At 38.4% G+C, this 18,171-nt stretch overlaps 1 protein-coding gene across 5 annotated transcripts in view; it reads right to left on the bottom strand.

The window, feature by feature from the left end:
• The window catches only part of Myo6 (myosin VI), a 143,965-nt gene that overhangs the window by 4,306 nt on the left and 121,488 nt on the right, over positions 1-18,171 (bottom strand). For 2 of the 5 annotated variants that reach the window (XM_029482050.1, XM_029482049.1), the window contains 9 exons: positions 16,675-16,753; positions 14,120-14,280; positions 13,081-13,107; positions 12,658-12,687; positions 10,059-10,097; positions 7,493-7,596; positions 6,070-6,201; positions 3,267-3,293; positions 261-479 (listed from right to left, as the gene is read on the bottom strand). In XM_029482050.1, coding sequence (XP_029337910.1) covers positions 261-479; positions 3,267-3,293; positions 6,070-6,201; positions 7,493-7,596; positions 10,059-10,097; positions 12,658-12,687; positions 13,081-13,107; positions 14,120-14,280; positions 16,675-16,753 — 818 coding nt within the window. The remainder of the gene's footprint in view (positions 1-260; positions 480-3,266; positions 3,294-6,069; positions 6,202-7,492; positions 7,597-10,058; positions 10,098-12,657; positions 12,688-13,080; positions 13,108-14,119; positions 14,281-16,674; positions 16,754-18,171) is intronic. The other 3 variants (XM_029482051.1, XM_021171399.2, XM_029482052.1) reach the window with 3 other exon arrangements.

The following is an 18,171-nucleotide window of genomic DNA, read 5'->3' as shown; positions in this document are numbered from 1 at the left end:
GTGCCCTCAAAGCTAATACAAAACTTAGCACTTAACACCAAAGACAAGTTTCTTAGGACATAAAAATCTAAACAGGCATAAAAATGATTTTGCACTGTAAATCAGTTAATCTTCCTTTAACTGGAGATGAGACTGAACTGCAAAGCTCTGCCATTCAATTCTGCAATGCAATGACTGACTGATTACATATCAGACTGTTTCATCTAGGGATTTCCAATCCTTTTTTGTTTGGTCCCTCCCCACCTGTGAATTATACACACCAGCTACAAGAAGGATGGGTGGCTTGTCAGGGTGCAGCTCCATCTGCCGAGCAATCCAGGGTCCGTCAAAATGGGCATACCACCAGCCCTTTTTCTTGTTCTGAGGGTCTTTGTACTGGTCCGCAGGGCGGATGAAGGGGATGCGGAAGAAACGCTGCTGTCGGTTCATCTCAATCTCCTGCTGCCTGGCAGGGAGCTGAGCTGCAGGGTTCTGCTGAGCTGTTACACAGAACAGGCAATGTTACACCAGCCACCCACAGGAAAAGAAAACAGACATCATTCCTAAAATACGCCAAGAATTTTAAAGAGGGGAGGGGGAGAACAGAGGCTCCTACTAGTAAATTTAAAATGTTAGTATTAGTTTGCCTGTTAATGAATCCAATTCAGAGTGGGATTTCTTAGAACGGTCCTTGACAAAAGATGTTTCTTGGCTCTGTGCATGTGCATGCACATACACATTCAAATGCTGTGCACATGCATAATGCACACACACACACAGTTATTGTGCTCATACACACACATGGAATAAAATCACACATAGACAGGCACGGGTACATGCACAGTAAACACACTCTCAAGTATTGTGCACACACATGGTCACACACATACACACACATATATAATACATACATGAATAGACACATACAAACACAATCAAGCATTGTGCACACACAGTACTCACATGCATAGTATACATACGCATACTCAAGCATTGTGCACTTACTGTATGCACAAGCACTGTGCACAGGCACAGTACACATGCTAAAACTTTGTGTATATACAGAAATATGGTACACACATGGGTGCCCCCACTGCCGCCGCCACCACCATCACCACCACCACCACCACCACCACTGGCAACAAAACCTTTACCAGATTCCCACAAATGACTTCTCAGTAACCCCAAATTAATCCACATAGCAGGCAAGTAGTCTAGTATTATTTTTCCTACAAGGATTTCAGGTAAAAGTTGAGAATAACTTACATATGACTACCTAAAACTAAATAAATAGTAATTTTCAAGTTAGAAAGATTTATCCATTTAATTATATTTTACACCAAAAGAGAAGTCCATTCAACATTTTCCTCTTTTACCAACTTTGGGTTTTTTTTTTAAAGGCCAAAATAGCACAGATACATTTAGAGAAAGTTGCCCCCCCCAAAAAAACCCCTACATATAATAGTAAGTATGACCCTTTCCTCAAAAATATTAATTAATGCAAAATGAAATTTCTCTTGACAGAAAACCCACTGAAATAAGTGGCAAAGGATATATGGGCTTCCTTACCAATGGAAAGAAATGATTCTTCCTTTTCTGTTAGTCCTAAACCTTGCTCGATTCAGTACTGAATAACTGGACTTTTATTTTATGTGCAAATTTGTGAGCACATCCCTGGAGTAATGACTTTATACCCCGAGCAGGTGAGGCTGTTTGTGCACTTTATATTCCTAGCTTTGAAAGTCGAACAACAATTTACTGCAGTTCCAAGAACCTCGACATGAAAAATCAAAGCACATCGATGAAAGCGCATCTGATAAACAAAACCACGCGCAGCAGGTGGCTTGCCTAGGAACTTTCAGAAACACCAAAAGGATGAAAATATCCCTGCTCTAGTTTCACCCTCAAGAAACATCAACAGCTCCTGAAAGGTTAGATTTATTTATTCGCAAATCAGAGAAAGCAATAAGCACTTAAGGAGAAACCACCCAAGCCTATGAAAGAAGGGCCAGCCTTGTTAGTGAGGTTAGGAGCTGCATGGCCTTTAGCATAGAAACAGAGGTAGGTCTGTTCTCTTGTTCCTGTTCCCTCCACTGTACTTGGCTGCACTGTACTCAGTGATCATACTTGAAGTTTAAAACAGCTGATTTACAAAGTGAATTCCAGGCCAGCCAGGAGTGAGGCTCTGCCTCCGGATGGATGGATGGATGGATGGATGGATGGATGGATAGATAGATGGATGAGTGGATAGATAAATATTTTAAAAATACCAACCCTTCTGGGTGGTGAATGAGTGATTGGAAATTTACAAGGGCACCTGACAGTTTCTATTCACTAATTTATTTTGTAAGGTATCTGCCTCCTGGAGTTAACACATTGATTAAAATTTAGAAACCGAACTTTTTGATAGCCTTTTCTAGTAATAAGACAACTGGGATTTTCTTGAAAAGAGCTAAGAACTTCAGTTAACTTTTTTTAAGTAGACATTAAAATATTGATTAAAAATCTGCTTTCACCCAATCACGTCCCCTTTAAAAGTCAGGGATCCAGAAACAAACCCTAGCACTTGGAAGGCTGAGGCCAGAGCACTGAGACTGGGAGGCCAGTCTGGGATAGCTACCCCATGAGGCGATGCCTCAGACTACAGAACAAAATAGAAATTATAAGAAGCACTTGGAAAACTCAGGCCCAACAAGTGGGCAAAATTAACTGAAGTTCTTAGCTCTTTTCAACAAAACCCCAGCTGGCAAACCACTCTACTCATTCTAGGAACTTAGGAACAGGGAAAAGTGACCTAAAATTTCTAAGATATGGAAGGACTGTACATCACAAGATGTTATCACCCTCTTCCCGCTAGCAGGGGTCATTATTAAATGTGTGCACATTGCTACAGTGCACTCGAATCTCCATGGACAGAAACACGGGCATCATCTCAATGCAGCCTCTGCAATCAGCACCTAAGAGTTAGACTTTCTTCTAGATCAGCTGTGAAATGAAGACAGCATTTTGCTACTGTAAGAGGTGCGTACAGCCAGTTTTAAATGAGTGAAATCTGACAGGTGACGCCATTGTGTGGTCAATCTTTGGTGTGCATATTTTTTAAAAATTGATCTGAGAAAATGTATCATATCTCAAGATAAAATATATTTTAATACAGACAGGCATCTTTAATGTTCTCCAAGTCCACTTACAACGTAGCAAAACAGTGTTTGATAGAAAGTTAGTACTGCAGGACGTATTTTAACCCCTCTTCCAGTTAGCGCATGAGTTACCACCCATTGACTTACGTGAACTGTTCAAAAATGGTGCAAAATCTGTGAACAAATATTGTATGTTGAAGAAAATATAAAAATGCCAAAGCTGTTAAATGAGCATTCTCCTAATTAATATATCCCATCAATTGAGGTGGTGACAACATGCAAACACTCTATCTATACCAAAGAGCTCAAAGACTTGTCTATAGTAAATGGTGCTCTGATTTTAAAAATGGTTGCTTAGAAAGCATAGAAGAAAGAAAGAGAGAAATGAAGAAAGGAAGGGGGAGCTGCTTCATTTATAATTTGGGGACATAAAAAGTTATCTAATGATAATAAACAGTACGCTTTACACAGTTGATATATTCTAATTGCTTCAAATTTCTTAAATCTTAAACTTGTGCCATTTTTTAAAGAATTTGAATGAAGTTATTTCCAAAATCATAATTTGAAACAATTATAAATATTCACTGGGTAATTGACAACTGTCCAAAATCATTTATGGAAATGGTATGATAAACCAGGGGAGAGCAGGCTCCGTGTCCCAGGCCAGGAAGGGGCCTATTCTTACTTTCAAGGGGGGGGGGGATTCTTCATCACTATGGAAATTTACCATAGTTTATCAGAGTATTACTCTTGCACTCAGTGACATCAGGTTTTATTTTTGTGAATCACAGAGTGTCCTCATTTCATGGTTTCAAACGAATCCCAATTATTCTAAATATAACAACGACAAAGCACAAACTTGCCACCATTGACCTAGGAAGCTTTCAGATGCCCTTGCCCACTCCTCTCAAGCACATTCCTGAGTCAGACCAAATTTTATAGGAGGAAAAAACACAGAGAAAAGCAGAATAACTACTTCACGGGCAGAAGTAGATTTTTATCACAAAAATGTCTCATAATCAAATTATCTGAAGGTTGACAAAAAAAAAAATTATCTGATTTTTTTTTCAAAAAAATTTTTTTTTTTTTTTTTTTTTTTTTTTTTTTTTTTTACTCCTGGATAGAACTCTTAGCAAATTTCCCTGACATAATACTGTACTTAACAGCAGCAAGTTGTTATTTGCTTCATTTGGGGACAAAAGTAGATTTTTTTTTTAAAGTAACAAAATTTGAATGAAAACTGCATGAGATATTTGTAAGCCCCCTCCATTTATGGTGTGCTTATTTAGCGGTGTAAACTGTACAACTCAATGAAGACCTGTCATGGTAGAGGTAATCACAGAACATTTACAGCTAAAAGGAAGAGCCCACTGTTCTCCTTGTATGTCTTTTATAGTTTGTTTATATACAAAACAAACACGGTTTCGGGCAAAAACTCAATACCTAAACAGTGAACCTTACTGCCATTTTCAGTACACAGAAAAAAGGTTGGGGCTTCTACCTTTCAAAACCTACTATCTCTCGGCTATAGATGACCCCAGTCCCATATCATATTAGAGTTTGCCTAAACTCAACCCCAATCACTATCACTATCTTCCTTACTGCTATCAACTCCTTGCAACAACTGAGAAATGCTGAGGCCCTATCATTTAACTGAATTTCATCAAATATTGCTCTTATTTCCTTGGGAAGTAGTGAGAATTTAAAACTACATCCAAGAACTCAAACTCGATGCATTGGTAAACCACAGGCCCACGTGTTGAGAACATATGGAACCTACTGTCACCTTGATGCTAATCTGAATTAAGAAAAATTATGATGGTATAAAAGTACCAGGGAATCCAATGAAACTCCACTTGCTGCTTTAAATTTTAAAAAGCTGGATCTGAAGAGATTGCTCAGTGGTTATGAGCACCAGCTGATCTTTCAACAGACCCAGGTTCAATGCCCAGCCCACACAGAACGCTAACAGCTGTCTGTAACTCCAGTTCCTGGGGATCCAATGCCTTCCTCTGGCCTGCACACGTATAGTGCAGAGATACATCCAAGCAAAATACCCATACACAAGTTAAAAATAAATCTTTTCAAAGGACTGAAAGTCTAGCTCATATTGCACACCATCTGAGCCAATGTGACAGTCTGCCCAGATCCAATGAGTCTGCCCTGTCCCACTTCCTGGTTCACGTGGTTTCTGCATCTAGGCAAAATCACAGTATTATAAAGTAAAATTTGCAGTGAAACTTTTTTAAATAGGACAACTGACATGGTGATGGAGGACACAGAACCAAATCCTTTCTTTTTCTAGGCTATGATCCCATTCCAGAATGCACCGCCATATTAAAAATATAAGTATATTGGCTTCTTTGGGGAACTACTCTAAAAACTGAGCTAGATTAAATTTCAAAATAAGGAAAATTTTAGAAAATAAAAGTAAGATCCTTTTTAGCTATATAAAAATACTACTGTTCCTATGTAAGCTCGTGAGCATACAGAGCGATCATAGTAACCTTTATATTTTTACGTGGAACCTTTTTTGTTTGTGTTTGGACTTTTTGCAATTCTGAAAAAAAGCACGTTCCAGGCAAGCATTTGGGCTCAATATAGGCCAGCCATCCTCATATAATGTGTGAGTGTGTGTGTGTGTGTGTGTGTGTGTGTGTGTGTAATTATGTGCTCAGTATTGTACAACTTTGTCAACATACACAAAAAGAGTCTTACCTTTAGACTTTGTTATAACAAGTAAATTCAATGTATCTTGATACATATGACTTTAAAGGTCTACTCCAGAGGAAATGCTATATGTGACAGATAATGATGATTGTATCATGTTCACTAGATCACAATAAGAGAACTTTATGTTGACTATTTTACTAAAAAAAACATGATGTATAGCTATATGCATTCATACGTACTATACTTAGAACAGTGAAAAGCACAGATTTGTTTTTACCATAATCAGTAACCGACTTGGGAGCCCGCTGCTCGGTCTCAGTGTTTCTTTTCTTGTTCTTGGATTTCCAAGCATGATACACTTTCAGTCTCCTGTGAAACTCTTCTCTGCAAGCTGCCAGGAGCTCAATGTCTATTGATTACAGAGAAAGACAAATTCACATTCTAAATCATTCATCTGACATCATTAGTCAATGGCATAAACACGGTGTGCATAAAGGGTTGTTGGGTTTTAGTTTATAGGACAAAGTAAGAAGTAAGATAACATGAGCACTTCATGGTCTTTCCCACTCACAGATCACTACCCTAGAGCGTTGGTTACTCAAGAACTCTAGACTACATAGGTATTTTATATATGAAGAAATTGAATCAGAAAGGTTTTTAAAAAATAAGACAGTTAATGTGCTCAAGCACAAGCAAGGGAAAATGGACCACATTTTCACATTTATAATACACTGGATGCAGTGAGGAAGAACATAGCAAGAGCTCTGTCCAACTAGGATGCTTCCATTATTAGACAGTGTCCTGAACATTGTGTTTTTTACACAAGACTATAACTATGCGTGAGACTCTGGATATTGTGCCTCATACAACTGTTCTGCTGTGGAGGAAACAATTTAAAATTTGGTTATATTGTTATTTATTACTCTGAATTCACAGAAGAAAAGATTCAGATAGTCAAGTAGTTAACCATTTTGATTAGCATTAGAAGAGCCAGTCATTAAAACAACCCAAGTTATACTTTGTATTTGGTCCTTTTCTGTGACCTGGGTAAAAAGTGGGCACAATACATTTCATTCAGTAACAGCATTGTGGTGGTTAGTTCTAATTGTCAACCGGAGGCAACCTAGGGTCACCTGGAAAGAGCCTCAGAGAGGCAGTGTCTACACCAAGCTAGACTGTCTGCAGACATATCTGTGGGAGGTTGACTGGACTGTATTAATTGGGGTGAGAAGGCCCAGGCACTGTGGGTTTGGACTAGGAGTGTGTAAGAGTGAAAATGCAAGGTAAGTACAGTGCATGCATTTTTTTTTTCGGCTCTTGATGGCAGATGTGATATGACCAACCACATTACACTCCTTGTCTTCCATTATGATAGACTGTAACCTTGACTTAGGAGTTACAATAAACCCTTTCTCCACTAACATCTGTTTTGTCAGGGTATTTTATCACAGCAACAGAAAAGAAACTGGAGTACAGGTCTTCCTTTTGAGTTTGTGACTAAATCATGTCTTCATTTTTCAAGGGAACAAAGAATAACAAATACACTGGTTTAGGTACTATGTACACATACACATATACACATATACACACATACATATATACACACACACATGCGCATGCACACATACCACCCCAATCTAGGTATCTTAATGGCTGTTGGTACAGCCTCGTCCTCTCCTTCATCTTCTCCATGCACTTACCACAGGAAGTATTGATTGTATCGCGTAGTTCTGCGTATTTCCATTTACTGAGATCATGTTTCTTGGTACCAGCAGCAGCCTTGGTAGCTTGCACCGCAGGACCTCTGTAATCAAAAATTTCACATATTCAAATAAGAAATATACAGATCACGAGACAGGGACTCAGAATCAAGTCTCATGATTTATTCTAATCCCGACATGACAAAGAAAGAGGTTAGATGCGTCAGATTTCAAAATATGGGGAAAAAAGGAACACAGATGTGGTAAATAAACACTGAGGGTCTAAAATCCTGCCTCTTGGGTATCAAAGAAGTAAACCCCGACCCCACCTCTACCACTTTCTACCTGGAAAACCTTTCTTTTAAAAGGGGCAATGAAGGCATGCTACCTAAGAATGAGTGTGTAGCCTCTTACCATCCTACATTTTGAAAGACTAGCAGACCCAGCAAATGGCCAGCTAGAGACACTTTATATGACTAACATTATTGAAAAAGCATCTTTAAAACTACATCACCCTTCATGTGCCTTTTCTTGGGTTCTTTTCCTTCTGATTATTTGTTTTATCCTATTTATTATATTTGTTTTTATCTTATATATATATATCTTATTATATTACATTATATCTTATTTTACTACTATCCCTTAGAAACCTGTTTGCTTTCTAATGAGAGACAGAGAGGACCAGATGGGAGGAACTGGGAGAAGTAGAACAGAAAATCATAATCAGGATATGTTACTTGGGAAAAAATTTATTTTCAATGTAAGAAAGACATTTTAAGAAAAGAAAATGCATCACCTTTTCCTGAGGTGATAGAAATTACATTTTTAATATTAAACCTAAAATGAAGTAAATAAGGTATCTTTGCCTCTTTTAAAGGCCTATGAGTGTATTGTGAGTTTAAAATGGTATATTTCATACTACATACTTAAAACTCTTTTGACATGGTGACCATAATATACTGGCTGGAGGATAACTAACTACTTATTCCTTTCTGCATCTTATGGTTAACATCAGCTATACGGCAGAAGCTGCATTTACACCGAGTTGCGTAACTGGTGGATTTGCATACAGCTTCTCATTCCTAACTGCTTAGCTCAAAGAGTCGACTATAAACTGTAGAGCAAACTCAGGCATCCATCAGTAGAACCGAGTTAGTCAGCACTGGCAGGAAAATGCATATAACTGTAAATAGCCATATTAATAAAATTAAGTCAGTCTCAGAAAGACCAGTATCACATTGTCTCTGAGTTTTGACTTCTAGAATCTATATAGATATATAAAGTCATGTATGTATCTATGAAATGAAAGTAGTAGTTTAACTGTCTAGGGGGAACAAGGATTAATAGGAGAGAAAATCAAATAAAAGTGTGGGTAAGATGTATAAGATGTGGCAGAAATATTCTCAATAGATAGTTGTATGAAATGTCCATATGGAACACACACATGTACAGTGAGTATGTACAGTAAAATCTGCTCACGGAGTCAGATATGTGTCTACAATGTCTACATTATTTTTAATACATATGGAAATGCTCTTTTCTACATCTCTAAACTGCCATTCAATAAAGGAGCTGGAAAGAAATCACTCTTTATTATGAGTTAAACTGTTCTGTTTTGAAAAAGGAAACCAATTTATATAATATATAGTTAGATAGTCAAATATATGAAAGACATCTGTAGAGTGTGTGTGTGTGTGTGTATGTATGTATGCATGTATGTATGTATGTCTGTGTGCGATGCTTTGATAAGGTCTAAAGATAAAACTGAATTCAAAGAATTCTTGAATAAAATGTGAATGTAACAACACTATCTTTTCATTCATATTTCATTTCATAAGCTTGCTAAAAAAATGTATTTGGAGTTAGAAGTAGTAAATGAACTCAATGTAGGTGAGTGCTCCCCTCCCCATCTCTGTATAATTAAAATAGTAAGATAAAGTAATACAATAAAATAAAATAATCTACTGATTAACCTTACCATACAATCATACAAACAATACATTAAAATAGTAATAGAAATGACTTGACTTTTACCACACATTAATAGCACTTTTTATGAATGTTGTAACTTTAAAATTGTCAAAGTATTATTGGTTCAAAGCTACTTCTAAAAATTATGGACTAAGGCTGGAGACACAGCTCAGCCACTCTGTGTTTCTGGAGAGTCATTTGCACCAGTGGATTTTAAACTCATGTTCATGCTTAAGATCCCATCTTACTATGCTTCCCCCTCAGCTAGGCACAGTGGCCCCCAAACTAGAGGTAGCACCCCCATCTCCAGAAGAGTTTCAATGTCCTCATCCCATCAGGATGAGACTGAAGAGCACAGCCCAGCACCAGTGCAGAGCTGCCCCATCCAAAACGCCAGCTGTGTCCTCAGTGAGAAACGGGGATTAGAGAGCATGGCTTCTTTCTGTGCTGGTCTGGCATTCCTCATACAGAAAGGTTACATGAAAAGAGAGGGAGCCATTCATACAGCAGGTTCTAGTCCAAATCATCAGAAGGGATTTTAAAACAGGATTAGTTTTGTAATAGATACTTATTTCTGCAAACGCACTGCACTAACCTACTCAAAATTTCTGACATTTCTTTGGCCATTTGTTCCCTACAAGAAAAAAAATGATAATACAACACAATTACATATAAGGCATATCACACAAATTGCTTAAAAGATATGAAAATATAATTAATCTCAATATTATCAATATTTTACCTATTAAAAATCATTTTACTTAGTGAAGGACCCATTAGTGACACAGTTTCAGTAACTATCCATAAAACATGGTGAGGTCTTTGAGTTTCAAGTTATCTGAACACATCTCTATCACTGGGTAAAAACCCTCAGATAAAATTTCATGAAGGCCATGCTTCAGTGGTATTTTTTATGTGCAGAATATAAATAGCATGCTTTAAATGCACGCAGGAAACTTGGCAGGATATAGATGCTGTACAAGGATTTTTGCTCCAAAGATGCTTAGCACATTAGTTAGATGAAGCTTCACGGTGGTACACCAAGCTGATATGCTCAGATAACATTCTCAAGATCCTCGGTTCCAACCCAAAGCATATATTTTAAAAATAAAAGAAGAAAAATTAGCACAAGTACTTGTTATATGAAATGTCTGATGTAATCTGACTGTGCAAGTATCAGAACATAATTACTCCAGAGACTGTCATATCTCAGCCTCCGTGAAGCGGAAAGACAGTTTCACTGGGCTCAAGAAATCAACACCTTTTTATTTCATTTCATCCCTGTCCTTTGCTCTTTTTCCCCTTCATAATTAATCACGTTCATATATGTTCTGTTCATTCAATGCTCGCAACCACAAACCCTACCAGTCAGGTTTTTAAAAACAAATCAAGAGTTAAAAAGAGTTAAAAAGTTATTGGCTGTGGATACAGTCTCCTGAGTGCCTGCAAAGAGCTGGAACTCTGACTAAGGGGCAGGGTTTGCATTTAAATATGTAATGGATATATATATATATTTGTGTGTGTGTGTATATGTATATGTATATATATATAAACTACCTTGTAGAATCTCATCCGTGAAGATGAAATCCACAGGATAAACTATGCAAATATAATCTAATAAGATTGTCTTTTCAGCAAAACACTGTCAATCTCTCCTAATACTATCTGTTTATTGGAATTTTGTAACTTTCTAATGGTACAAGTTTTAAGTTATACTACATTAAATTTTAAAATAAATTTTAAAAATTTAAATTGTCACCCAGCCTCAAAGTTCCTGTCTGTTATTAACATCCCTTTTCTCCTGAAGTGTCCTCCATCTATCTACTCACAGCAGGTTCCCAGTGAGTCAAATGGCTTTCCAAGGCTGTTGATCATTTGGTCTGTTGACTGTACAGAGATGTCTTCAAATGCCTCAGCACCAGGAGACGACCTCTACCAAGTGACTCTCCACCCTGACCCTCACCAGCACTGCAGCAGATCACTCACTGAGCCCATCTGGTCCCTGCACCTATGTGCTTTCATCTCTGCTTCTGCTGAGCTACCTGCAATGCCTGCACTTTCACCTTACACATTAGTGGCAGTATTTGTTTAACAAACTCCTTACAAATGACAACTCTGAAGTAGTTGCTCTAATAATGGAGGGACAGGAGAGAGGGCCCGCTCTGGTTGGGGTTGGGGTACTAATTCTGTGAGCTTCCATTGCTTGTGCCTGTTGAGGTGTTGGACACCACACCTGACCTGAACAGGAACTGCCCTTGGGAGCTCTCCTCTGACACACATAAGATCAACATGTTTGCCAGACACACCAAGTAAAGCAAACACCCAAATACATTTCTTCATGTAAATCATTTTACATGTTAATAACACATTTTGCATAGTTTTAATGGACAATTTTTTTCTTTTCTAATACATAATCTTTATGCAGATGCAAACATTGTGCAATTGAGAAGAGACACTTTGTTTTGTCTGAAACTCTTAAGAATCAACTGTGGGTGATGCTGTGGTATTACAGCTCATGAGACAACATTCTCTGATCAGTTTGCATCTCTAGCTATGGTGTTCATGGTGATTCTCTATGTAAGCAGAAACATCCAGTTCCTGGGTCATGTCTTCTACAGCAACTACAAGCAGCACAATTAATGCTTCATTGTGACTGTCCACCTTGTTTATGAAACAACAGCTCTTGATGCTGAAGTCTAATACAGTCAAAAACTAGCTTAATGCAGGTGAAATTCAGGCTATATAAACATCTCTAAATATTTCATACATGTATATAATGTGTTCTCTTATTTTCCCAGGGTTACTAAACTCCTCTCTGTGGAGAGACTTACAATGAAAGAGGCATCGCATGTAACCTTTAGGTGGAGACCCACTTCACCTCCCATCACACACACTGGAAACTAAGCACTCCACTTATGTGTTTATCTACTCTCCCACTCCTGCTACGAAGATGTGAATTTAAAATGCATAAAACAAGTCGCTACTAAAGGTGAAACAACAACACAAAAAAGCAGAGCAAGTCATGGCTGCTACGGCTGAGCACCAAACACTTCCCTAAGGCAAGAAAAAAAGGTGGGAAAACAGTAATTTCATTATCTTTTGGCAAAGCGAAGCAATGTAAACTTTACTCCAATTCAGGAAGTACTTTTCAAAAATAAAACCAATCTTTAAAGAGACAAAGAGAAATGACATACGGTGTCATTTGGGGTCTTGTTCCATTAGTTCTGTGGAAAGAATATTTTTTTGGTTAATATCACCACCAGCTCTTAATTGTCAAAATCTCAATAGTGTGAATTTCTGTTCTAATTACTTGTTGATTTAAAAATACAAGTTATCTGAAATCAACATAAGATCATTAATACTGTAATGTGTTTTTTAATTCATTGGAAGGATTGCAAAATAATAAATTAAGAGAATTAAGAAAAATTAAAGAGAAAATATATTAAGATTAGAAAATCCAGACATTCATATGCTGTGAGATTTGGTGTTAACAGAAATTTAATGTCCCTATAATTTCATGCAATTTGAAGTTACCAGTTTGCATCAAGAATCATAAGTGTAACAGATTAAGATGATATTTGAAAACATACTACAGGTCTGCAAAAAAAAAGTCTTACTTAGAAGTTGCTGGACAGGAACTCAAGCTGAAAAAGTAACTCAGAGATGTTTAGTACACCAGAGCCATGTATTTATCACATACATCATTTATGTAATTATTATAGCCACTTTGTACATCCAGTCCTAGCCAGATCATTTGCAGTATATATACTTTCATACACAGTGCAGACTCCAGAGCTTTTCAAAATAATCACATCCTGGAAAAACTTATGATGACAAATGAACAAAACCGTCTTTGCAGCTAAAACTCTAACCCCAGAATGTTATTGCTGCTGCCATTTATAAGCAAACAGCACCATCTAGTGGCTATAATTTAATGTACTCTGGACACTTCTAAAAACCAACATTACATTGCCTATGCTCACCTCTCCTTATACAGAAAGCATATACCTCTCACAAATTTGTTTTGCCTTTTTAAATGAATAATCAAGATAATTGTTTATATATTCTAAAAATTCTTAGATGATAAATATTGACTTTTCCAAATCTTGATACAAAATATTAAGAACTTCCAGGCTCCTCCAAACTCTAGCATACTATCTAGACATAATTCAAAAATCTAAGGAACCAAAACAGGCTTTCCTTCTTGAAAAGGAATCATTCGTACTCTGGGGCACGGGCAGATGAACTGCATCTCGCTGTCTTAAGCATATGGTGTGTTGCTTAAAACTTACATTAGAAAAATACAGCCTCCTGTATCACTAACTTCTGTCAGTGTTTAACAAGAATTTAGAAACGAAATTTCTACCCATTATTCAATGCCATTAAGCAATTTCAGAAATAAAGCTGATTTTTACTCTTACTAGACCAACCATTACTGAAAATATGGGGTTTATGTTATAACAGTTTACAAACTAAATGGAAAATCGTTTGTTTTATTCAACTAAGTACAAAAGTAAGTCCAACTAACTTAAATGGTTTTACATCAAATATGTCAAAACCTAAAAAGTAAGACTCTCTCCTAGTCCTTTTCACATAGAAACAACAAGCAGGATGCTTAAGAAAGCCCAGGACAGGTTTCAACCCAGAACCCAGTACCTTCGGAGTGCCATGTCAGCCTGTGCCTCATCACTGATGAGCTCCGACTCGTTCTGGGCAATGCGCAGGGCCAACTCCCTGTCCCTGCACTCCTGGGCCAGGACCGCCTGCTGTTGGGACTCCTCCTCCCGCTGTCTTGCCAGCTGTGCCTCCACCTCAGCCTGCAGCACAGAAAGCCACAACTAGCCAGAGCTCTTTGTCCTTAAAATTATTACCTCAGCTCTTTTGATAACTTTTGATTGAAAGGCTATTATATTGTATATTAGAATGGCTACTCCAGCTTGTTTCTTGGGACCATTTGCATGTAAAACGTTTTTCCAGCCTTTTACTCTGACTTAGGGTAGTATCTGTCTTTGTCACTGAGGTGTGTTTCTTGTATGTAGAAAAATGCTGGATCCTCCTTGTATATGCAGTGTGTTAGCCTAGGTCTGTTTACTGGAGACTTGAGACTATTGATGTTGAGAGAGATTAAGGACCACTGATTTTTGTTGTTGGAGGTGCTATTATGCATGTGTGATTATCTTCTTTTGGGTTTGTTGTGAGATGATTAATTTTTTTGTGTTGTTTTTTATGTAGCGAAAACAACTCTATAAAAAAAAGCCTCTGGGGGAATCACCATCCCTGACCTCAAGCAACACTGTAGAGCAATAGTGATAAAAACCACACGGTATTGGTAGAGAGGCATACAGGTCGATCAATGGAATAGAACTGAAAACCCAGAAATAAAGCCACATACTTATGAACAAGTCTTTGACAAAAGAAGCCAAAAACATACAGTGGGAAAAAGAAAGCATCTTCAATAAATGGGTGGTCTAACTGGTGGTCTGTTTATAGAAAAATGAAAATAGGTCCACATTTATCACCTTGCACAAAGCTTAAGTCTAAGTGGATCAAGTACCTTAACATAAAACCAGATACACTGAATCAAATAGACGAGAAAGTGGGAAAGCCTCAAACCCATTGGCACGGGGGAAATTTCTGGAACAGAACTTCAATGGCTCAGGCTCTAAGATGAACAATTGATAAAAGGGACCTCATGAAATTGAAAAGCTTCTATAAGGCAAAAGACACTGACAATTGGGAAAATCGGCAACCTACAGATTGGGAAAAAATCTTTACTAATCCTACATCCAACAAAGAGATAATATCCAAAATATACAAAGAGCTCAAGAAGTTAGACTCCAAAGAACCAAAATACCCTATTAAAAAATGTGGCCTAGAGCTAAACAGAGAATTTACAACAGAGGAATCTTGAATGGCCGAGAAGCACCTAAAGAAATGTTCAAAGTCCTTAGTCATCAGGGAAATGCAAATCAAAATGACCCTGGGATTCCACTTCACACCAATCAGAATGGCTAAGATAAAAAACTCAGGTGACAGAACATGCTGGAGAGGATGCAGAGAAAGAGGAACATCCCTGCATTGCAAACTGGTACAACCACTCTAGAAATCAATCTGATGGTTCCTCAAAACATTGAAAATAGTTCTACCTGACGACCCAGCTATACCACTCTTGGGCACATACCCACCATATTACAAGGTCACGTGTTCCACTATGCTCATAACAGCCTTTTTCATAATAGCCAGAAACTGGAAGCAACCCAGATGTCCATCAACCAAAGAATAAATAAAGAAAATGTAGTTCAGTTGCACAATGGATTACTATTCAGATATTAAATATATACGCATCATGAATTTTGAAGGCAAATGGATGGCACTAGAAAATATCCTCAGTGAGGTAATCCAGACCCCAGAGGACATGCATGGTATGTTCTCACTGGTAAGTGGATACTGGCCAAAAAGTACAGAAAACCTAGGATAAAACCCACAGACCATAAGAAGTGTAACAAACGGAAAGGCCCAAGTGAGGGAGCTTCAATCCCAGTTAGAAGAGGGAAGGAAATAATCATGGGAGGCAGAGGGAGGGAGGAACCTGGGTGGAAGAGGGGAGGGGTTAGAGAAAAGGGGAACAGGATCAGGTATGGGGGGAAGACAGGAAAGAAGCCCTGAGGGCCAGAAGAATTAATGAAAATATGCAGCTGTAGGAGGTGGAGATGGGGGCCCTCTGGAAATTCACAGAGACCTGGGATGTCAGAGACTCCCAGGACTCCATGAGAGTAGCCTTAGATGAAAGCCCATCAGTGAAGAGAGGGAACTGTAGAGTCCACCTCCAGTACAAAGAAAGGGTCTCAAGTGGAGTAATGGGGTTGCCAACCCAGAGTCAAAATTTCTGACCCAGAATTGTTCCTGTCTAAAAAGAACTTCAGGGAAAAAACTGGAGACAAGACTGAAGGAAAGGCAGTACCAGCCCAACTTGAGATCCATCTCATTGGGGGTTTGGGGGGACACCAAGGCCTGACACTGTAACTGATGCTATGATGTGCTTGCAGACAGGAGCCTAGCATAGCTTCCCCAGCACCAATGTCCCGTCTCACACTCCCTTTAACCCCCGGGTAAATCAGTGATATCTAAGCTGGCAAACCAGGGTTTTGATTCACTTCTTTCATCGCTTAGGGGATTCTATTTGAGAGAAATGCAGCCCAATAAACACACACCTGGATTCGCTTTTCATCATCTTCCCGCTTCTTCCTTTCTTCCTCTTCTTGTTTTCTCTTCGCTTCCATCTCAAGTTTCCTAAGAACAGAGGAGAGAACTCTTCAGAGTTTTAACAGACTATGAAATTTTTCAGAAGATAGACAAGCCATAAGTAAACAAGCATCGGAGAACAGCAGGCTGAACCCATGTTAGCCTTGGACCACACACACTATCGATTTGGTTCAAATGACATAAAGTTCAACTCCCCTACACAATAAAGCAAATACAACCATCTTCTGTAGCACTGAGCCCTGTGAGACTAACTTGGTAACGATGAGTTCACAGTCCAAGGAAATGCCGTTGGTGTATAAAAGGGCAGCCTGCATAGCCGTGTTTACAGACAAACTTATTCACACTAACTAGGCTACAGAATCAGCCTCGGAGCTCAGCCATGGACGAAGAACAAAGTCCTGCTGTCTGCAGCGAAGTAGGTAGAAGTTGAGGGCACTGTGTTAAGTGAAATGAGTCAGACTCAGAAGAAACACAAGAATCATGTGTCCTCTCTTACGTGAAACCTGAGGAAAAGAGAAGTCTACCTGAAAACACAATAGTGATTCCAGGGGCGCTGAATAGTGCTTTGCCAGGTGAAAAGATAGGGTGAAGAGAAAAAATGGATAGGTACCTCAACTACACATGTATGTTAGCTAGTAACATGCACAATTAATATGTCTTAGAGCAAAAGGGAATTGTCCAGGCAGGTAGCTGATGCTTGTAAACACAGTGCGGAGAGGCAGTGGAGAGGGGACTGCCACAAAGTGGGAGGCAGCAGCTTCAGCTTACGTATGCTTATATATGTAGGTATGTATGCATGCATGCATGTATGTATGTATGCATGTATGTATACATGCATGTATGCTTATGTATGTATGCATGCATGTATGTATGCTTACATAACAAAATCTAGATCAGTCGGGGCTACAAGGCCGTCTCTAAACACCAAAGAAAAGCAAGATTGACTGAATCAAGTTTGTGGGTGCTCACTTTGAAAGTTTCAGACTTTAGGGCCAACTAGATGGCTAGGAGGGTAAGGGTACTTGCCACCAGGCCTGATACTCTCAGTCCCATAAACGTACACAGTAGGAAAGAACCAACTCCCACAAGTTGCTATCTGACTTCCACATAACACCATGACAAAGAAGTAACACACACACACACACACAAATAAATGTAATAAAAAATTTCAGACTTTGAATTTTTAGTTTTTAGATTTTCAGATTAAGAACATTCAACCTATATTTAACCATTCCATATAACTATAGAAAATGGACATTTAATTTTTTCGACCTTATTCTAAAATTGGTTGATTTGTACCAGGCATGTTGGTGTTTAAGTTTAACCCTCACTCAGAAGACAGTAGCAGGAGGATGAGCGTTCCAGCCAGCCTGGGCTCCACTCTGAAACTCTGTCACAAAAAAATTAAGAATGAACGAATGAATGAATGAATGAAGCATGAGCAT

The sequence above is a fragment of the Mus caroli genome, chromosome 9 (assembly GCF_900094665.2).
Source record: "Mus caroli chromosome 9, CAROLI_EIJ_v1.1, whole genome shotgun sequence".
Lineage (NCBI taxonomy): Eukaryota > Metazoa > Chordata > Mammalia > Rodentia > Muridae > Mus > Mus caroli.
The sequence above is the reverse complement of the archived record's forward strand: the minus strand, read 5'-3'. Positions and strand labels throughout refer to the sequence as shown.